This window comes from Myotis daubentonii, chromosome 1, assembly GCF_963259705.1.
Source record: "Myotis daubentonii chromosome 1, mMyoDau2.1, whole genome shotgun sequence".
Lineage (NCBI taxonomy): Eukaryota > Metazoa > Chordata > Mammalia > Chiroptera > Vespertilionidae > Myotis > Myotis daubentonii.
Genome location: NC_081840.1, coordinates 52,417,631 through 52,433,462, shown reverse-complemented (window position 1 = coordinate 52,433,462; position 15,832 = coordinate 52,417,631). Strand labels below are relative to the sequence as shown.

Sequence of the window (15,832 nt, the reverse complement as noted above, 5' to 3'; positions counted from 1 at the left end):
TTTAGGGAGGAGGTGATATTTGACCCAGTCTTGCAGGATGGATCGGAAATTTCTAGGCTGGGATTGAGTGGGTGGAAAAGGACATGCCAGACAAGATATGGAATAAACAAAAACTGAAAACATGGAGACCAGTAAGTGCGGGGTGAGTTCAGGGAGCACTAATCTAGTTTGACTGGACTGTGGGGTGGCGGGGGGGAGAGCAGGGAAGGAAGCTAGTGCAGGTGAGGGCCCATATTCAGGGCCCTTGAACTTTAGGAACTTTTATTTTATTTTATTTTTTAAATCTTTATTGTTGAAAGCATTACATAGGTCCTCCTTTTCCCCTCATTAATCTCTTCCAGCCTGCTCCTGTCCCCCTTCCCCCAGGCCTTCACCACCCCATTGTCTGTGTCCATGGGTTATGCATATATGCATACAAGTTCACTGGTTCATCTCTTCCCACCCACCCTCCCTTCTGACAGGTGTGAGGTGATATCTCACTGTCGTTTTGATTTGCATCTCTCAGATGATTAGTGACTTTGAGCATTTTTTCATATGTCTCTTGGCTTTCTGAGGAACTTTTATTTTTTAGCTCCAGCTTTGTGCCAGGTGTGGAGCTGGGTACTTCCATGTACATATCTCATTGCATTTATCTCCAGTGATTCTTTCCCTGGATATTCCTGGTCAGTGTGTGGTCTTTTGCCCCTGATCCTGCATCTACCGAGGAAAGCACAGGGACAGAGATGCTTAGAGCACCCTCTTCTCCATCCCACCTTCCTCCTCTAAAGTCACAGAAGAGAAAGAACAGCCTTCAAGACTTAGGGCCCCAGAATTTCTTCCCAGCTTTGCCTCCTTTCTGGGCAGCATCACAGCGATAGGTTGTCACCCAGAGAGGATGGAGGCAAACCTCTGGACAACAGTGTGGTGCGAATGAAAGGGCCTTGCCTTCAGAGGATGTGAGTTTGGATCTCAGGTCTCCCAGCTTCAAGCTGCAGGGTGACCACTGTGCTGATTGGCCTGCGACCGAGAAGTTCCTGACACATGAGAATTCCAGTGCTAAAGCCTAGAAAGTCCCGGCAAGCTGGGGTGAGCGGGCCGTTAGCCCTGCGGTCTGAACCTTTTCCTCTCCCCATCCACAGCCGGCAGGTGCATTCCCTATTCGGGGGGTACCAAACATCCCTCTGCCTGCTCGCTTTATTGCACTCACTTTTGCATTTCTTTCTCCATTTACTGCCTGCCTTCCTCCCTGGGATGTTTTCTCTGTGAAGGTGGAGACAAGTCTTTCTCGCTCAGCACCTGACACTGGGTCCACCGCAGAGGTGATCACAGGTGACTGTTGAGGGATGAGCGATGATGCGACTCTAGGAACCTCAGTTTCCTCCTCTTTGGGGATGACTGCTCTTCGGGTTGTTTCCGAGAATAATGAGCTAGCCCAACAAGAGCCCTGGGACCCAGTGCACCCCTCTTTCTTCCTTCCCCGTGAATGCATGCAGGTGGCAGGGCCAGTTTACTCATCCTTCCCGGATGTGTATACAGCCCAGTCATGTTTTGGCGCCAGGAGACTAGGGTTGCTCTTCTCCAAGAGAAGTTGAGTTATCGTTAATATAAGATAGAAATCAAACCAAACCAGATTATTTTACCTCGGAAGCCAGTTTCAACTGATCCTTTTGAATGGTATAGTTCTATTATTATATATAACTTCAAACTTAATAGAAAAAAATTGATTAAAATATGTGCCCTGTTCATATCCAGCCTGGCTGAATGCCACAAGACACATTAATTGAAAATGAATTTCTGCAAACCCAATCAAGCTCATGAAAATGAAAAATGTACCTTTTTCCCTCCGTCCCTGCATTGATTTTTCATTTTCCCCACTCAGAGCTTCATTTAGCAATTTTTCAGTTTCATTTTGTTGTGGCCTTAATTCATTTCCTTCACTCTCCCCAAAATGAGATAATGTACCATTTTCCTTGTCCTTTTAAAACTGTCCTTTCAGGCTGCATTAGTGCAGGCCGGATTCCGGTGGTGCCGTATTTCTCTCTGCTTTATTATTATTTCTCAGGGAAAGAGGGTAACTTTATTATTTTTAAAATTCTTACTGCAGTCGTTTTTATGGAGGAGGATGCACTTTAAAACGCATTACTGTGAAATGACAATGTCACAAGACTTGTAAAATAGAATTAAGAGGAACTGTAGGAAAAATTTAAAAACACACATACCTTTTCAGGAGAAAGAGTGTAAAATGCGGGTAATCCCCATTTTTCGTGGAGGGTGCAGGAGGGTCCCGCGTGCTTCCTGTTTTGTTGAGGGAAATGGAGACAACCCTTTGCCAGATCACAAGGGGTTTGGGTTGAAAACGAGGCCCTGTCAGGACCAGAGGAAGCCGGGGGAGAAGGCGCTGAAGCCTGAGTGAGCTCTGGAAGGTTCCTGCCAGTCCCGTCCCGTCCCTGCCCCGGTCAGTTCCCTGGTTCACTGGACCTCTAGGCGTTTTGAAACAGTAATGGGGATCCTCGAGTTATTTGCTTGTGAAATTTTCAAGGCATCTCACAGCTTATAATGTCCTGTGCAAAGTCTACAGGGACTCACTATAAAGTGTCCTATTGCTTTAATTTGACCTAGAATTCAGAACCCTGATGATCTCATTCTGATGAGAAGCTTCGGTTGGCATTTCTTCTTTGATCTGTCTAGCAGTGGGAAAAGGATTTGTTTCTTTATCAGCGCGGTTTAAAGCAGGAAGTGTGTCTAAGTGAGGGTCCAAGGGAAGGAGTGAAAAGGCAGGAGTGTTGCTGATAGAGGCTGGGAACTTCCTACCACCACACACCGCCCTCATACCCCTGTTTCGAATAAAAGCACCTGTATGCGTTTCCTAAAATTAGAATGAAAACAGCAGAAGAGGGTAAAGGGAGCATAAGTGGTGACAGGAGATGACTTGGGGTGGTGAGTACACAATACAATATACAGATGATACGTTGTAGAATTGTACACCTGGAACCTATATAATTTTATTAACCAATATCACCTCAATAAATTCAATAAATTTTTTTTAAAAAATTAGAATGAAAACGAAATAAAACAAATTTCAAAGAAAATAAACAATATCATAAACTTATTAGTAAACAAACAAACAACAAAAAATCACGTAACTCCTAGTATCGTGCTCCATTCAGTGTGTTTCCTGTTTTATGTAAGGCATTTTCCAGATACGTGCATGTTATCAATCACCAGCTGGTAAGAGAAAGCATCCCAGGCACAATTTCTTTAAAAACCATATCAAGTGCTATCTAGCATTTAATACTTATTTGCTGCTGCTATTTCTTATATTTCTTCATTTCTGTTCACATCCCCCACCTCAATATTGAGTTATGTTTCACGAGTCTTGCACAGTTGGGTGCCATTCTCACAGTTCTAATTACAGGCCTGCATCACGTTCTGTCATCCTAACACAAAACAACCTGTGTCCTTCGCATCTGTCACGAATGGAAAAAACAAAAAAACCTCCAGGAAGCTGAGAAGCCGTGCAACCTCCAGGGTTGTATGGATCCATACATAACAGGGCTTCACTCAATGTTTGTACAATTTCATTTTGATCTGGTTGACACATAAGCTCTTTTCGAAACAAATTAGGAGGAATCCTTTCACTAGCAATCTATTTCCAAAGCAGTTTATAAAGACGTGTGGATTGATAAGGGTGATTTCATCTCCTCAGAGAACTGCTCTTTCCTATGAGATAATTGATACACTGGACATTTGTGCCAGGTGGGTTTGCTGTCTCGTGTAAGGGCAGGATGTGAGTAAAGGATGGTAAATGGCAGTGATTGTCCTAAAGCAGGGGTGGGCAACCTTTTTGTGAGTGAGTGCCCAAACCAGCAAAATCTCTGACTCAAAATTCTTCTACGTGCCAACCCTAATTTTTTGAGAACATGTTACGCTTACTTGATATCTCTTAAGGTGTACGTATGGGAAGAACCTTGAAGAAATAATAAAATTCATTCGAGTGACAAAAACACAGTATATGATGATGAAAAATACATTTATTTTTAATGTATACATGTACACTGATAGTCCGACAGAAAACTTTATGACTCCGTTTGATATTATCAGTGGGACTTTTGCTGCTGCATCACTGATGACAGAGATTTTACATCAGGTTTATATTTCATGACCTTCAGAGAGATGCACGAGCTACTACTTTCATCCATCAGGCTACTCCTATTACAAGACTTAACAAAATTCATCACTGAGAACAAAGATTCACAAGCGTATGTGGATGAAACCAAAACACTGGTCGGATCTAGGAAGGCAGGGAGAGTTAAGGCAAAGGCATAGAAATTGCTCTTCCCCTCTCTCGTCAATCCATGTCTCTGGTCTTTAAGATAACTTGTTATGTAAAATTATTTATTTATCTAAGATGCACCTACACTGAATATATCTGAAAAATAAAAAAGTCGATATTAAGAAAAAATTGTAAATGGAAGATTATAAGAGAGGGTTTCGTGTGCCAGCAAAAGTTACTGGCGTGCCATGTTTGGCACGCGTGCCAGGGGTTGCCCATCCCTGTTCTAAAGGGTTTGCTGGGAGGACTGAGGGAGAACAGAAGAGGGGACACAAGGCCATCCTGATGGACTTGGGAAGACAGTTGAGAGGTGACTGTTGAGTTCTTCATGACAGAGGGAGGTTTCCTGGTGGGGAAGGGGAGGGAGTGTGGCACCAGCCCGTGCAGAGGGATGGAGGTAGGACCATTCTGTGTCCATGAAGTGTTGAGGATGGAGTGGCTTTTCTGTAGGATTCATTGTGAGACAGGACAGGCAAGAAACGAAACTGGGGAGAAATAGTGGGACCACAGCAGAGGGCTTGATGCCCTGCCAGGAAGTTTGAATATTAGATGCTTGCGTGGGTTTTTAAGGAGGAGAGTGATATTCAGCATCTGAGGGTAGAGCCTAGGAGTTGGTTTGTCTGTAAAAGCTCTGCCCAGGTGATTCCAGGGTGTGGCTGTGGGTAAGAGGGGCTGCTTAACTCGGATCATCTATGCAGGCCACTCAGTGGCAACCAATGTGAAGAAAAGCCCTTATCAGTCCTAAGAAATTTGAAGACCTCCTCTCCTCCTGAAATATCAAACTGGCCTATAGTCTCAGAGAACTAATATCCTGCATGAGCAATTAGGCAGCAAGACATATATTCAGGTTAAGTTACCAAAAACCATGCTCATGAAGACAAAAATTAGAAAAGATTCTATTAGCATCTGTTAAAAGGTTCCAGATTCTACCCAGATGAGTTTCTTTCCTTTGTTCTATAAGGGGGTCTACAACTGTATATTTCAATGTAACTATTGCAACAAGATTACATTCTGTTATAGATAAAGTAGGTGAGGTCTGGAAGGCGAGTGCTTCTCATTTCTCATTTCCCGATGCCCTGATTAAAGCCTGGTAACCTGGGTCATTCACCGCCACCTCGTGACAGGTGGACCTAAATGCTTCTCCACGAGGTCACATAAACCTGTTGAAGGTCAAATTTATAAGCTTAAGCGCGTCAAAAAGTGAGGGCAAAGGTACCACATGGATTTCACTTACAAGCTGCACGGCACCCTGGATTTTGAGCGGCCCCTGATTTTGAGGGGTTCTTTGGGAACATGCTCACCTGGGTTCATCAAGTTCTCCACGAGTCTGTTCCAGACAGTTCCTCCCCAGAAGTCTAGGGCTGGATTGTTCAGAGATAGGTGGATGGATTCATTGATTCATTCATTCATTGTCTGAGAACATAAAGGTGATCAAGGTCTTTACTCTCAAGGAGCTTACAGTCTAAGAGGGAGAAATTGCAGTAATGCGGTAGTTGTAGCTAATGTTTTGAGTGTTTATGGTACGCTAGGTGCTTTGTGAGACAATATTTCAAAGCCCTTTGAAGTGGGCAGTCAAAAATAACACCGTTTTCCACACAAAGGTGTGATTGAGCCGTTGTGGCTAAAGAGCCATATTTGGAAGTCAGTTGTTATGTTACCAGACCCAGAAGCATGCAAGTCAGCTTATTTTAGAAGCGTCACCTTCTCACGTGGGAGAGGGCCTGGGATGTGCTCCAAGGGCCAGGCTCCAGGGCAGACGAAGCAGGGATTCACAGTTGGCACCCGTAGGGCAGAAGGGGCCAGCCACGCCCTGCCTGCCAGTCTTGCTGCCCTTCTTTCCTAATCTGAACAAGCAGACCCTGGTCACCGAAGATACTGCACAAGATGCTTCTGTAAGAAACGCTCAAGGCTGAAAGGACATGTGCACGCACAGCTCTCATTCAGCACAAGGGCACATCGCTTATGAGCCGGGGCAGAAGCTTGAGCACCCCAATCCTCCCCGCAGCCTGTCCTTTCTCCCGAGAACCAGGGGCCTCTTTAGAACCAACCCTCTCGCCCCTTGGAATGCTCGGAATTCTCCCCTCAGCTCTCTGCAGAGGACATCTTGCCTTGTGTTCATTTCCTTTTTTAAATGAAAATGCCCCCATGAGCTGATCATTAGGGTGCCCTTACCGCATCTCTTGCTTCTCTTGACTCACAAACCCCTCTGATTACTTCAGAGACAGTGAAACATGTGTGTGTGAAGTTACTCTCTATGTTATTTTATGTTATTTGATGACATATCACCTCTGGCCTTCCTGGAACATTTTAGTTCATTTCAGGACCCATTTTACCTATCATTTAAGATTTAAAAAGTCAACTTTTAAAAACCTTAAACTCTAAAGGAAGGAATGAAAAAGGAACACTATTATAAGGATGATTTTTGAAAAATTTTCCTACAAACATTGAAGGAAATATAAACATAACTTTTTTGTTTTGCCCATAATCCTACCCCAACCCCAGACTGATTTAGTTTATCTAACTTCTCTTCCAGCTTTTACTTTCATCGTTGCAAACTTTTGTTTTTCTCCCCCTCTGGGCTTTTGATAAACACGTTCCCATTTTGCAATATATTTGTTTTTTGTGTTGGTGTAATATATTCTGTCCAGTTGATATCCCGTAATTTATTACCCATTCCGTTAGTGCTGGACATTAAGGTTATTTCCATTTTCTCTATTATAAGTAATAGGAGCAAGAACATCTTTGTATTTATAACTTTTTTTCCTACATCTGAGTTATATCCTTAGGATAAATTCCCAGGAGTGGGATTAGTGGGTCAAAGGGTACGAACAGTTTTATGGCTCTTAATATTTATTGCTAAATTGCCCAAAGGGTCATTCTAATTTACAATGCCACCTGCAACACATGAGAGGAGCTGTCCCTCCCACCCCTTCCAACACTAATTTCTTTAGTCAGTAGTTTGGAGCAAATTTAATAGGTATTCAAGGGTACCTCATTACTGTTTGAAATTGTTAAGTTCTTTAGTTATCAACATTGTACATTTTTCTTAAGTGTGTTTCATATATTCTATTTTGTAAGGTTTGCTTTCATGTTGGAGGTTTATATTTTTTGACACTGGGTGGAATTTAAAATATTTTATAATGAAAATGTCAAATGCACTTAGGACAGAGAATAATCAATGAAGTTCTCTAGACTCGCTACCCAGATTCAACAAATAGTAAAATGTGGCTGTATTTGCTTTATGTGTCTCTTCTTTTCCTCCCCCCCCCTTCATGTAATTATTTTAAAGCAAATCCCAGACATTCTGCATATGTTTCTTATATACTTCACCATGCATCTCTAAAACATGTGGACTTTTTCTTATATTATCATAATACCATCGTCACACTTAACAAAATTAATGATAATTCCTGGGTATCATTGAAGAAACCAATCTGTGATAATATTTTTTGAAATATCTTTAAAATGTCTTTTACTGATGCTTTGTTCCAATCAGCACACAGAGAAGGTCCATTACATTTGGTTGTTATGTTTCTAAAGTGTTTTAATCTATAGCCTGCTGCCCTCCTTTTACCCCTCCCCCCCGCCCCTCCCCCCCGCCAGTTTCACCCCCACCAGGGACATGGGGTTGGTTGTCCTATAAAGGTTCCCACATTCTGGATTTGTCTTTTTCTTTCCTTATTTTCTCTAGAAGCTCTCCTAGATTCAGTTTCAACTTCTTGTGTGTGAGGGGAGGCAAGAATACTTCACAGTGGTGCTCTGTGATTCATTTTGCATCATTTTAGAACACGCAGTGTGTGGCTGTCCCACTTTTAATGATGCCAAGGTTGATCATGGATTCAGATGGTGACAGCCTGAAGCAGTTGTAAAGTTCCTCGTCAGCTTTGCCCCTCACACTTTCATCTGTTCATGGTGGTTGCTCGAGTCAGTTGTTTCATGGGGATTACACAATGGTGATTTTCTCATTTATGCTTTTTCTGTTTGTTTGTTTTTAATTTATTATTTTTAACCCATTTATTAACTGGAATTCTTCTGAAAAGTACAACTTTTCCCCTCATAGACTAGGACTTTTTAGTCATCTCAAAATGCAGTTTGTATAAGAAAGGCAGGATAAATGCTTTACTCTTTCCTCTAAATTGCCAAGTTTGTAAATAAGGGTGTGTGCCCTTTCACTTCCAATGGTGTCCAATGAGTAGTGGCTGTTTTGTTTCTGAAGAATCATAATACATATATATATATATATATATATATATATATATATATATACACACACACACACACACACACACACACAGTAGAGGCCCAATGCTCAAAGATTTTGTGCAAGAATGGGCCTTCCTTCCCCTGGCTGCTGGCACCACCTTCACTCCGGCCTGGAGCCGCCTTTCCACCTTCCCACACTGCCCAGAGGTCCAGAGCGGCTTGGGCAGTGCGGAACGCCGCTTGGTGCCTGTGTACACAAAATAACCCATCTTTGTTGGGTTAATTTGCATACTCACTCCTGATTGGCTGGTGGGCATCGCGAAGGTGTGGTCAATTTGCATCTTTCTCTTTAAAAATAAAAAAATATATATATATTCCATTCAATTCCATTCATTATTCTTTTTGATGCTCAAATTGTCCCAACCTTGGCCCAGGGAAAACCTTTCATGTCCTTGTTTTCAAGCATAACAAGTTGTTTGGGTTCATTTAAGATATTTTTGCCCCGTTAAGAGGGCCACTCCTTCAAGATGTCCTGTGTCTTTTTGGTGAGGAATGGTATTTAAAGACCAGAATCTGCATATATTATGTGTGTATTGTTATTGTGCCTAAGTTTTCTCCATGGAAAAAGTTAGGAAATGCATATTTAACAAAAGAAAATAAAAGATTATGTGTTCCTACTGATATTTTTGTTTCAAATTTAATAAAACTCTTTTTACTTCTTTGATTTCATACTTGTATTTCTTTCTCTTACACTAAAAGTCTTGATTCCAAATATAAAATACTGGCAGCCTGACGCACGAAATTTGTGCAAGAGGCTTGGCCCTCACAGCCCCGACTTCGTCTGGAAGGTTGTCCGGACAGTCATTCTGCTGTTCAGTCTAACTAGCATATTAGCTCTTTATTATATAGCTCTCTATTATATAGGATGTTTAACAATATATTAACTTAAAAATAACAATACAGATATTACTACTAACAATTTCCCTAATGAATGAGAGGGTTTTTTTGCAATTCTGTTTATCTTTAGAATACATTTCACTAAAAAATATAGTCAAATTATCTTGTTAAAATGCTTGAATTAATTATTTTCACCAATTTAATATACAGTTAAGTTCCTTTATTTCAGTTTGTTTTCAGGTTTTAGGGTTCACTTATTTTGTCCATTTTGGTTTAGTTTTATTTTTTGAATCTGTAAAATATGCTTTCAAAATTAAACCTATGTAATATAGTTTTATCGGAAAAGTCTTTCTTCTGTGTCCTCTATCTAATTTTCTCCCCTTCCCTACGGCAACTATTTTTTAATAATTCAGATTTGTTTTTATCTTTGCAGTATGTCTTTTTGCAAATATCTTTGCACTCATATATCCTCACCTATTTTACACCAATGCTAGCGGACCATGTATTCCTTATAATACACCAGATCAATGTTTTAGAGATCTTCATTTTTCTTGAAGGTTAGATAGACATCCAGTGCTAAGATGCACCATGGTTTATTTAACCAGCCACTTATTGATAGAGTTTTGTTTTATAAAAAAACAAAATCCTGTTCAAGTCATTTCATATTTTGGCCAATATGTCTTCAAAATCTATTTTTAGAAATGGAATTGCTGCCCTGGCTGGTGTGTTCTGTGGTTAGAGTGTTGGACCACACACGGAAGGGTCACAGGTTTATTCTGATCAAGGGCACATACCTGGGTTGCAAGTTTGATCCCAGGCCCCTGTTTGGATGTGTGTGGGAGGCAACCAATCCATGTGTTTCTCTCACATCGATGTTTCTTTCTCTCTCTCTCTCTCTCTCTCTCTCTCTCTCTCTCTCTCTCTCTCTCTCTCTCTCTCTCCCTCCCCCTCCCTCTCTTCCCCTCCTTCCCTCCCTCCCACTCTCTAAAAATCAATGGAAAAAATATCCTCAGTGAGGATTAACAAAAAAAGAAAAGAATCGAATTGTTGAGTCAAAGGGTAGATGCAATTATATTTTCGTACTTTTTATAGGAATTGTGTCATTTTGCATTGAGAGGGACTTTAAAAACAATTTTGCAAATGTTCAAATTCAATATATAAGATTGTTTAAAAATTAGTTCATTCTTCAAAATCATGAGTTACTTAATGAACCTGCACGCTATTCCCACTAGTTCCTGAGTCACGACCTGGTACACAGTGCCCTGGTTCCTGCTTTAGGGCGTCTGTGGTTTGTCTATGGAGACATGATATGTGAAAGAAGAGCAAAGAGGAGTCCAAGAGAGAATATATGTATCAAAAGCAAAGGCGAAAGCCCAGCTCAAGCCCGTCTCTTGAGGGAGCCTTCCCCGCTCACCCCAGGCCACAGGAGCCCCCAGTCCTCTGAGCTTCATTAGCAGTTTGAGTGATAGTTGCCCTTCCCCCAGACCAAAATTTTTGACACCTGGTTGAGCAAATAGGAAGCACTGACAGGAATAACAGAGCTGATTGTTTGACATGCTGGGAACCTCATATATTTAAACTGAAGAATTATTTTATGTAGACTCGTATCTGCATTTCCCAAAGCATGTTCTGTGGGATGGTAATAAGGGTTACACGGCAAAATCAGTGTGACTAGGTTAGTTTACACACACCTAATGACATGTGACTCCAAAATCATGTCTGATGTCCCAGGCTTACCTGGGCACGGAATTCCCTTTTCACGGAGCTTCTCGTGTTCATACCGTTCCTTGGAACACACAGAACCAATGGATAGGTCTTGTTTAAATGAAAACCAAAGGCATCTCTTCCAGTGGATTAACCTGTACAGTTCTGTAATTTTGACTAACAATCTTCAATTTGTTTTCTTTCCAGATTGAATCATTAAAGAAAAAGGTGCAACAGAAGCAGCTCTTAATATTGCAGCTTTTGGAAAAGATATCTTTCTTAGAAGGAGAGGTAAGACACTGTTTCTTTAAGCTGGTGTGTCTTCCCTGCCATTACATTTTATGTTGCTGAGCCTACCGTCGACACTTAATTAAAAATATGGCTACTTCCTGGCCTTGTAAAACGGATTGAAGGTTAACTGCCAGGGCTGAACATGAGCTCTGACAGCTATTTTTTCTTTGCCACCTGGCTCTCCTCAGCCCCGCCTGCCGCTCACCTCTGATTTAGGCTCTAATTTTTCTTGTTCAAGAATTTCCTTAGCAAACCTGATAAGCTTTTGAATAATACTGATCATTGCCCACGCTTGTATAGTGCTTCATAATTTGCGAAGTATTTTCGCATACATTCCTCAGACAATTCTCTCAGCAGCTCTAAGCAAAGCAAGAGCAGGATTGTTATCTTTATATTAACCAACTTTTATTTTTTTTAAAAAACAAAACATCTTTTTATTGATTTCAGAGAGGAAGGGATAGGGAGAGAGAGAGAGAAACATCAATAATGAGAGAGAATCATTGATTGGCTGCCTCCTGCACAACCCCTATTGGGGATTAAGCCCACAACCCAGGCATGTGCCCTTGACTGGAATCGATCCCGGGGCCCTTCAGTCCGCAGGCTGATGCTCTATCCACTGAGCCAAATCAGCTAGGGCTTAACCAGTTTTTAAAGAGGAGAGACAGGGAAGGCAGGTGCTTTGCCCAGGATCACCCAGCTCAGTAATGCCAGGGCCAGGTGGAGAGATGGGCTCTCAATCCAGTGTTCTTCTAGGAAACCAAGTCACCACGTTTTAGCGGTGACTTCATTTCACCTGCAACTTTAAAGCTATTTAGTATTGCTGACTTTCTGGCTTTTTGAAAGTCATTTCGGGATGTTGTATAGGTTCCAGAGAAGGAAATGATGGAGTTGGAGAAAAAAAAAAATTGAGGGCTTAGGTATTAACTGGAGGAGAAGCCAAAATTTATTTGCTCTGAAGAGTATGTATTAAGAGCTTGGCATTGAGCCTCTTCCTTCTGAACCTCCATGAATCTCGCCTTGTCTGACTCTTCATTATAGTCCTTCCCCCGGGACAGCCCAGGGGAGGATGAAGTAAGGGGCCAGGAAAGAAGAGGCATTTATTAAGCACCTCGTACTCACTGGGCACTGTTAATTACTTTCTATATCCTTTGTATAACATTGATGTTGAGTGGGATTAGACTTCTGCTTCCTATTAGCTGGGTGATGCTGGGGAAAGTTTCTTATAAAATGCCAATATTAACTGCATCTGTGTGTGTGTGTGTGTGTGTGTGAGAGAGAGAGAGAGAGAGAGAGAGAGAGAGAGAGAGAGAGAGAGAGAGAGAGAGAGAGAGAGAGAGAGAGACTGTGCAGCGAGATGCATAGAGAGTGCCTGGCAGGTACTGAGCACTTGTTAACCTGTGACTTGTTAGTGTTATTCTCTCTTCATTGAGAGGATGCCCAGAGAGTTAGATTATATTCTCCCCCATTTTACAGAAGGGGAAATTGAGGTTTAGGTGCATTAAGGAACATGCCCAATGTGGCGGAAGAGATGGGTAAGCCTGAGTTCAAAGCCTGAGCTCTTAACCAGTATGTTTGTTGGGGTGGCAAGCTGGGTCTTCATTTACTCCGTTTTGGAGGGACTGCCTACAAAAGTCACAACCAGCAGTCCCTTAGTGTCCCTGGGGTCCTGGTAGCAGATTCGAGGCCCAGAGATCTCAGTGTCCTGACAGCTGTGTCAATAGATACTTGCCCCGTGCCATTCCTGTCTCCTCCTCTGCAGTCACTGGGTCCAGCTCCAGCCCTGTGAATGGGCATTTCTGTTGTGAAGACTGCCCTCTGAAATCAGCTCCCGTGAGGGGATCACACGTGCCCAGCGAGAGTCAGGGAGTGAGTGTTGCAGTGGAAGCTCATCGTCTAGAGAGAGGGTGGTTACAGGAGAGAAGAGGGAAATGCTGGCAGGAGAGACAGTGCCCAGCAGCCCTCCCCCACCTCCTCCCCTGGCCGGGCTATCTCTCAGATCCAAAGGAGAGAGAATCCTTTTCGGAATAGCTAAGGAGAGAGGATGTGGGTGATTCTTAGGTCACAGGAGTAGGTGGTTTCAGGGTGATTCACACTCAGGACCCATTGTCATGGTGATGCATTGACAGGTCATTAGCATTATGGGAAATGAATATGTTCCTTATTAATATTCCACCATATGTAGTTGGACCATGAGGTTTCATCTCCTGGGACATGAGAGAGTGAGTCTGAGTGCTTGGTTTTCCTCTCTCGGCTGTGTGACTAGCTCAGCGTGTTGCAGACAAACTGCTGACTGTTGCTTCCTTGCTCATTGTGTGTGACCACTAATGCCATGGAATTGCTGCCCCTTTCTACCTGGCTGTATGACTACCAAGTACAACCAGTCTTTCCATGTGTCCTAATGTGCTGGGACGACCTGACTTACAATTAATTCCTTTTGTTATTCTTTCTTACTTAACACAGAAATTTTATAAGCACACATATAATGAGCTAGGGGCCCAGTGCACTAATTCGTGTACCTTGAAAGGAACTGTGGGCCGCAAGGCTGCGGTGGGCACAGGGGCGGGTCTTGGCCCATCCTCTGCACCCCTGCCCAGCCCCTCCCGCTGTGGCCCCATTCCCCTGTCTGCTGGCAGCCCTACTCCCACTGCTGCTGCTCCCATGCGCGGATGGCGCCGGCCCCATTTGCACCCTCTGATGGTTCAGAGTGATTGGGGCTAGCACCAGCAGCAGGTGCAAGTGGGACCAGTGCCATCAGTGGATGCGAGCGGTGGCTGCTGCCCCGATCACCCCTCAAGAGCTCGGGGAAGTAGAGAAGCCCTCAGGGATGATCGGGGCCGGCAGCCACTGATGGTGCCAAGTGATCAGGACTGGCACTGGGCGCCAGCAGCGGGTGCAAGCGGCGGCGCCAGCTGTGGGTGTGAGTGGGGCTGGCGCTGGCAGCAGGTGCGAGAGGCGGCTGCTGGCCTCGATCGCCTCTCAGGAACAGGGGGAGGTGGAGAAGTGCTAAGGGACATTCGGGACCAGCAGCCACCACTCGCACCCGCTGACAGTGCTGAGCGATTGGGGCCGGTGCCGGGCTCTGGGACCGGCAGCAGGTGGTATGGCATCCTCTCCACAGAGTTGTTACAGAGATTAAATTAGTTAATACTAAGTGGTTAGAAAAGTGTATGTGTTTATTATTTCTTCTGTTGTCTGGGTGTCATTGATATATATTTCTTCCTCCTCCTCTTCCTGTCTTCTTCCCCCTTCTTCTCTTAAATAGAGAAATATGGATAATTTTGGTCCCTGAATTCATCATTTGTACTTACTGATGCTTATGCAATTCCCACCCCAACCAGATCCCCCAAAATTTGTCTAGCCTAGCCCCATTAGGTTGGTAAGCTTTCTGAAATTCTGCATAAATGCCATTTTATATATTTTTTTCTGCTGGAAATCCTACATGTACAGCTACATTGAAAAGTCAGAGGGAAGGCTTCGAATGTCTTGGTTTGGTCCATCCTGCATTTACTGTGTACTGTGTGGTCCATAAACCTCTCCACATGTCTGTTGTGCATTCCTGGGACTCATTCATTTCCCCGTGTACCAGTGGGGCAGCAGCCCCAGGCCTCAGGGCTCCATGCACGCCCTTTATTGGACACACATTCTTGGTTAGTGTGTGTGCTACAGCCTCGCTGCTTGTTTCCCGGGCCTGAGGGAGTCGGGGGAGGTGGTGGCTGCCCCGCATTTGTCACATAACTTCCAAAAGACTGTCAAAAGGTGCCATACCAGGCCCTTCCTTCCTGGAAGTCACCCAGCCTCCAGAGCCGCTGGATGGTATGCATTTCACATCTAAACGCAAGGTGGTGGTATTTGAAAGCAGGAAAACCCTGGAACTTGATCCTGGACCCTAGAAGCAACCTCTTGAGCGCACAGGCCAGGCGGCAGTCTGAACTGCTCTTGTCGGTGCAGTTTAGTCGCATTCTGCAAGACGGGGAGCAGCAGGCAGTCTGTGTTTTCCTGTGTCGGGTCCTGTCCATTTTATTTTTAAGTAGTTCTTAAATATGCCCCTCCCTTTACAGCTTCCCTTGTACCACCCAGGTTCAGGCTCTCACCATCTTTTCTTTTTCCCTCGTCAACCTTATTATATATTAATTTATGTAAATAAACGGCATCTATTTAAAGTGCAAATGATGGATGTTAACTAGACTTACTGTGGGGATCATTTAGCAATATATACAAAGATCGAATCATTATGCTGTATATCTGGAACTAATATGTTATATGTCATTATACTTTACTACAAAAATGAAGTGTATAATGCGATGGGGTTTGACAGTCATGTATTCCTGTGAAACCACCACCACAATCAAGAAAGAGAACATTCCCATCAGTCCCCAGCCAGCTACTCGGTTTCCCTTGTCAATCTTTCTTGCTAGGCAATCACTT

General features: G+C 43.3%; 1 protein-coding gene across 4 annotated transcripts in view; it reads left to right on the top strand.

Annotated features, from left to right (window-relative positions):
- MYZAP (myocardial zonula adherens protein) overlaps nt 1-15,832 on the top strand; it is a 90,546-nt gene that overhangs the window by 60,666 nt on the left and 14,048 nt on the right. For 3 of the 4 annotated variants that reach the window (XM_059700263.1, XM_059700244.1, XM_059700273.1), the window contains one exon: nt 11,324-11,407. The exons of the other annotated variant lie outside the window; for it this stretch is intronic. In XM_059700263.1, coding sequence (XP_059556246.1) covers nt 11,324-11,407 — 84 coding nt within the window. The remainder of the gene's footprint in view (nt 1-11,323; nt 11,408-15,832) is intronic. 4 annotated transcript variants of the gene reach the window in all.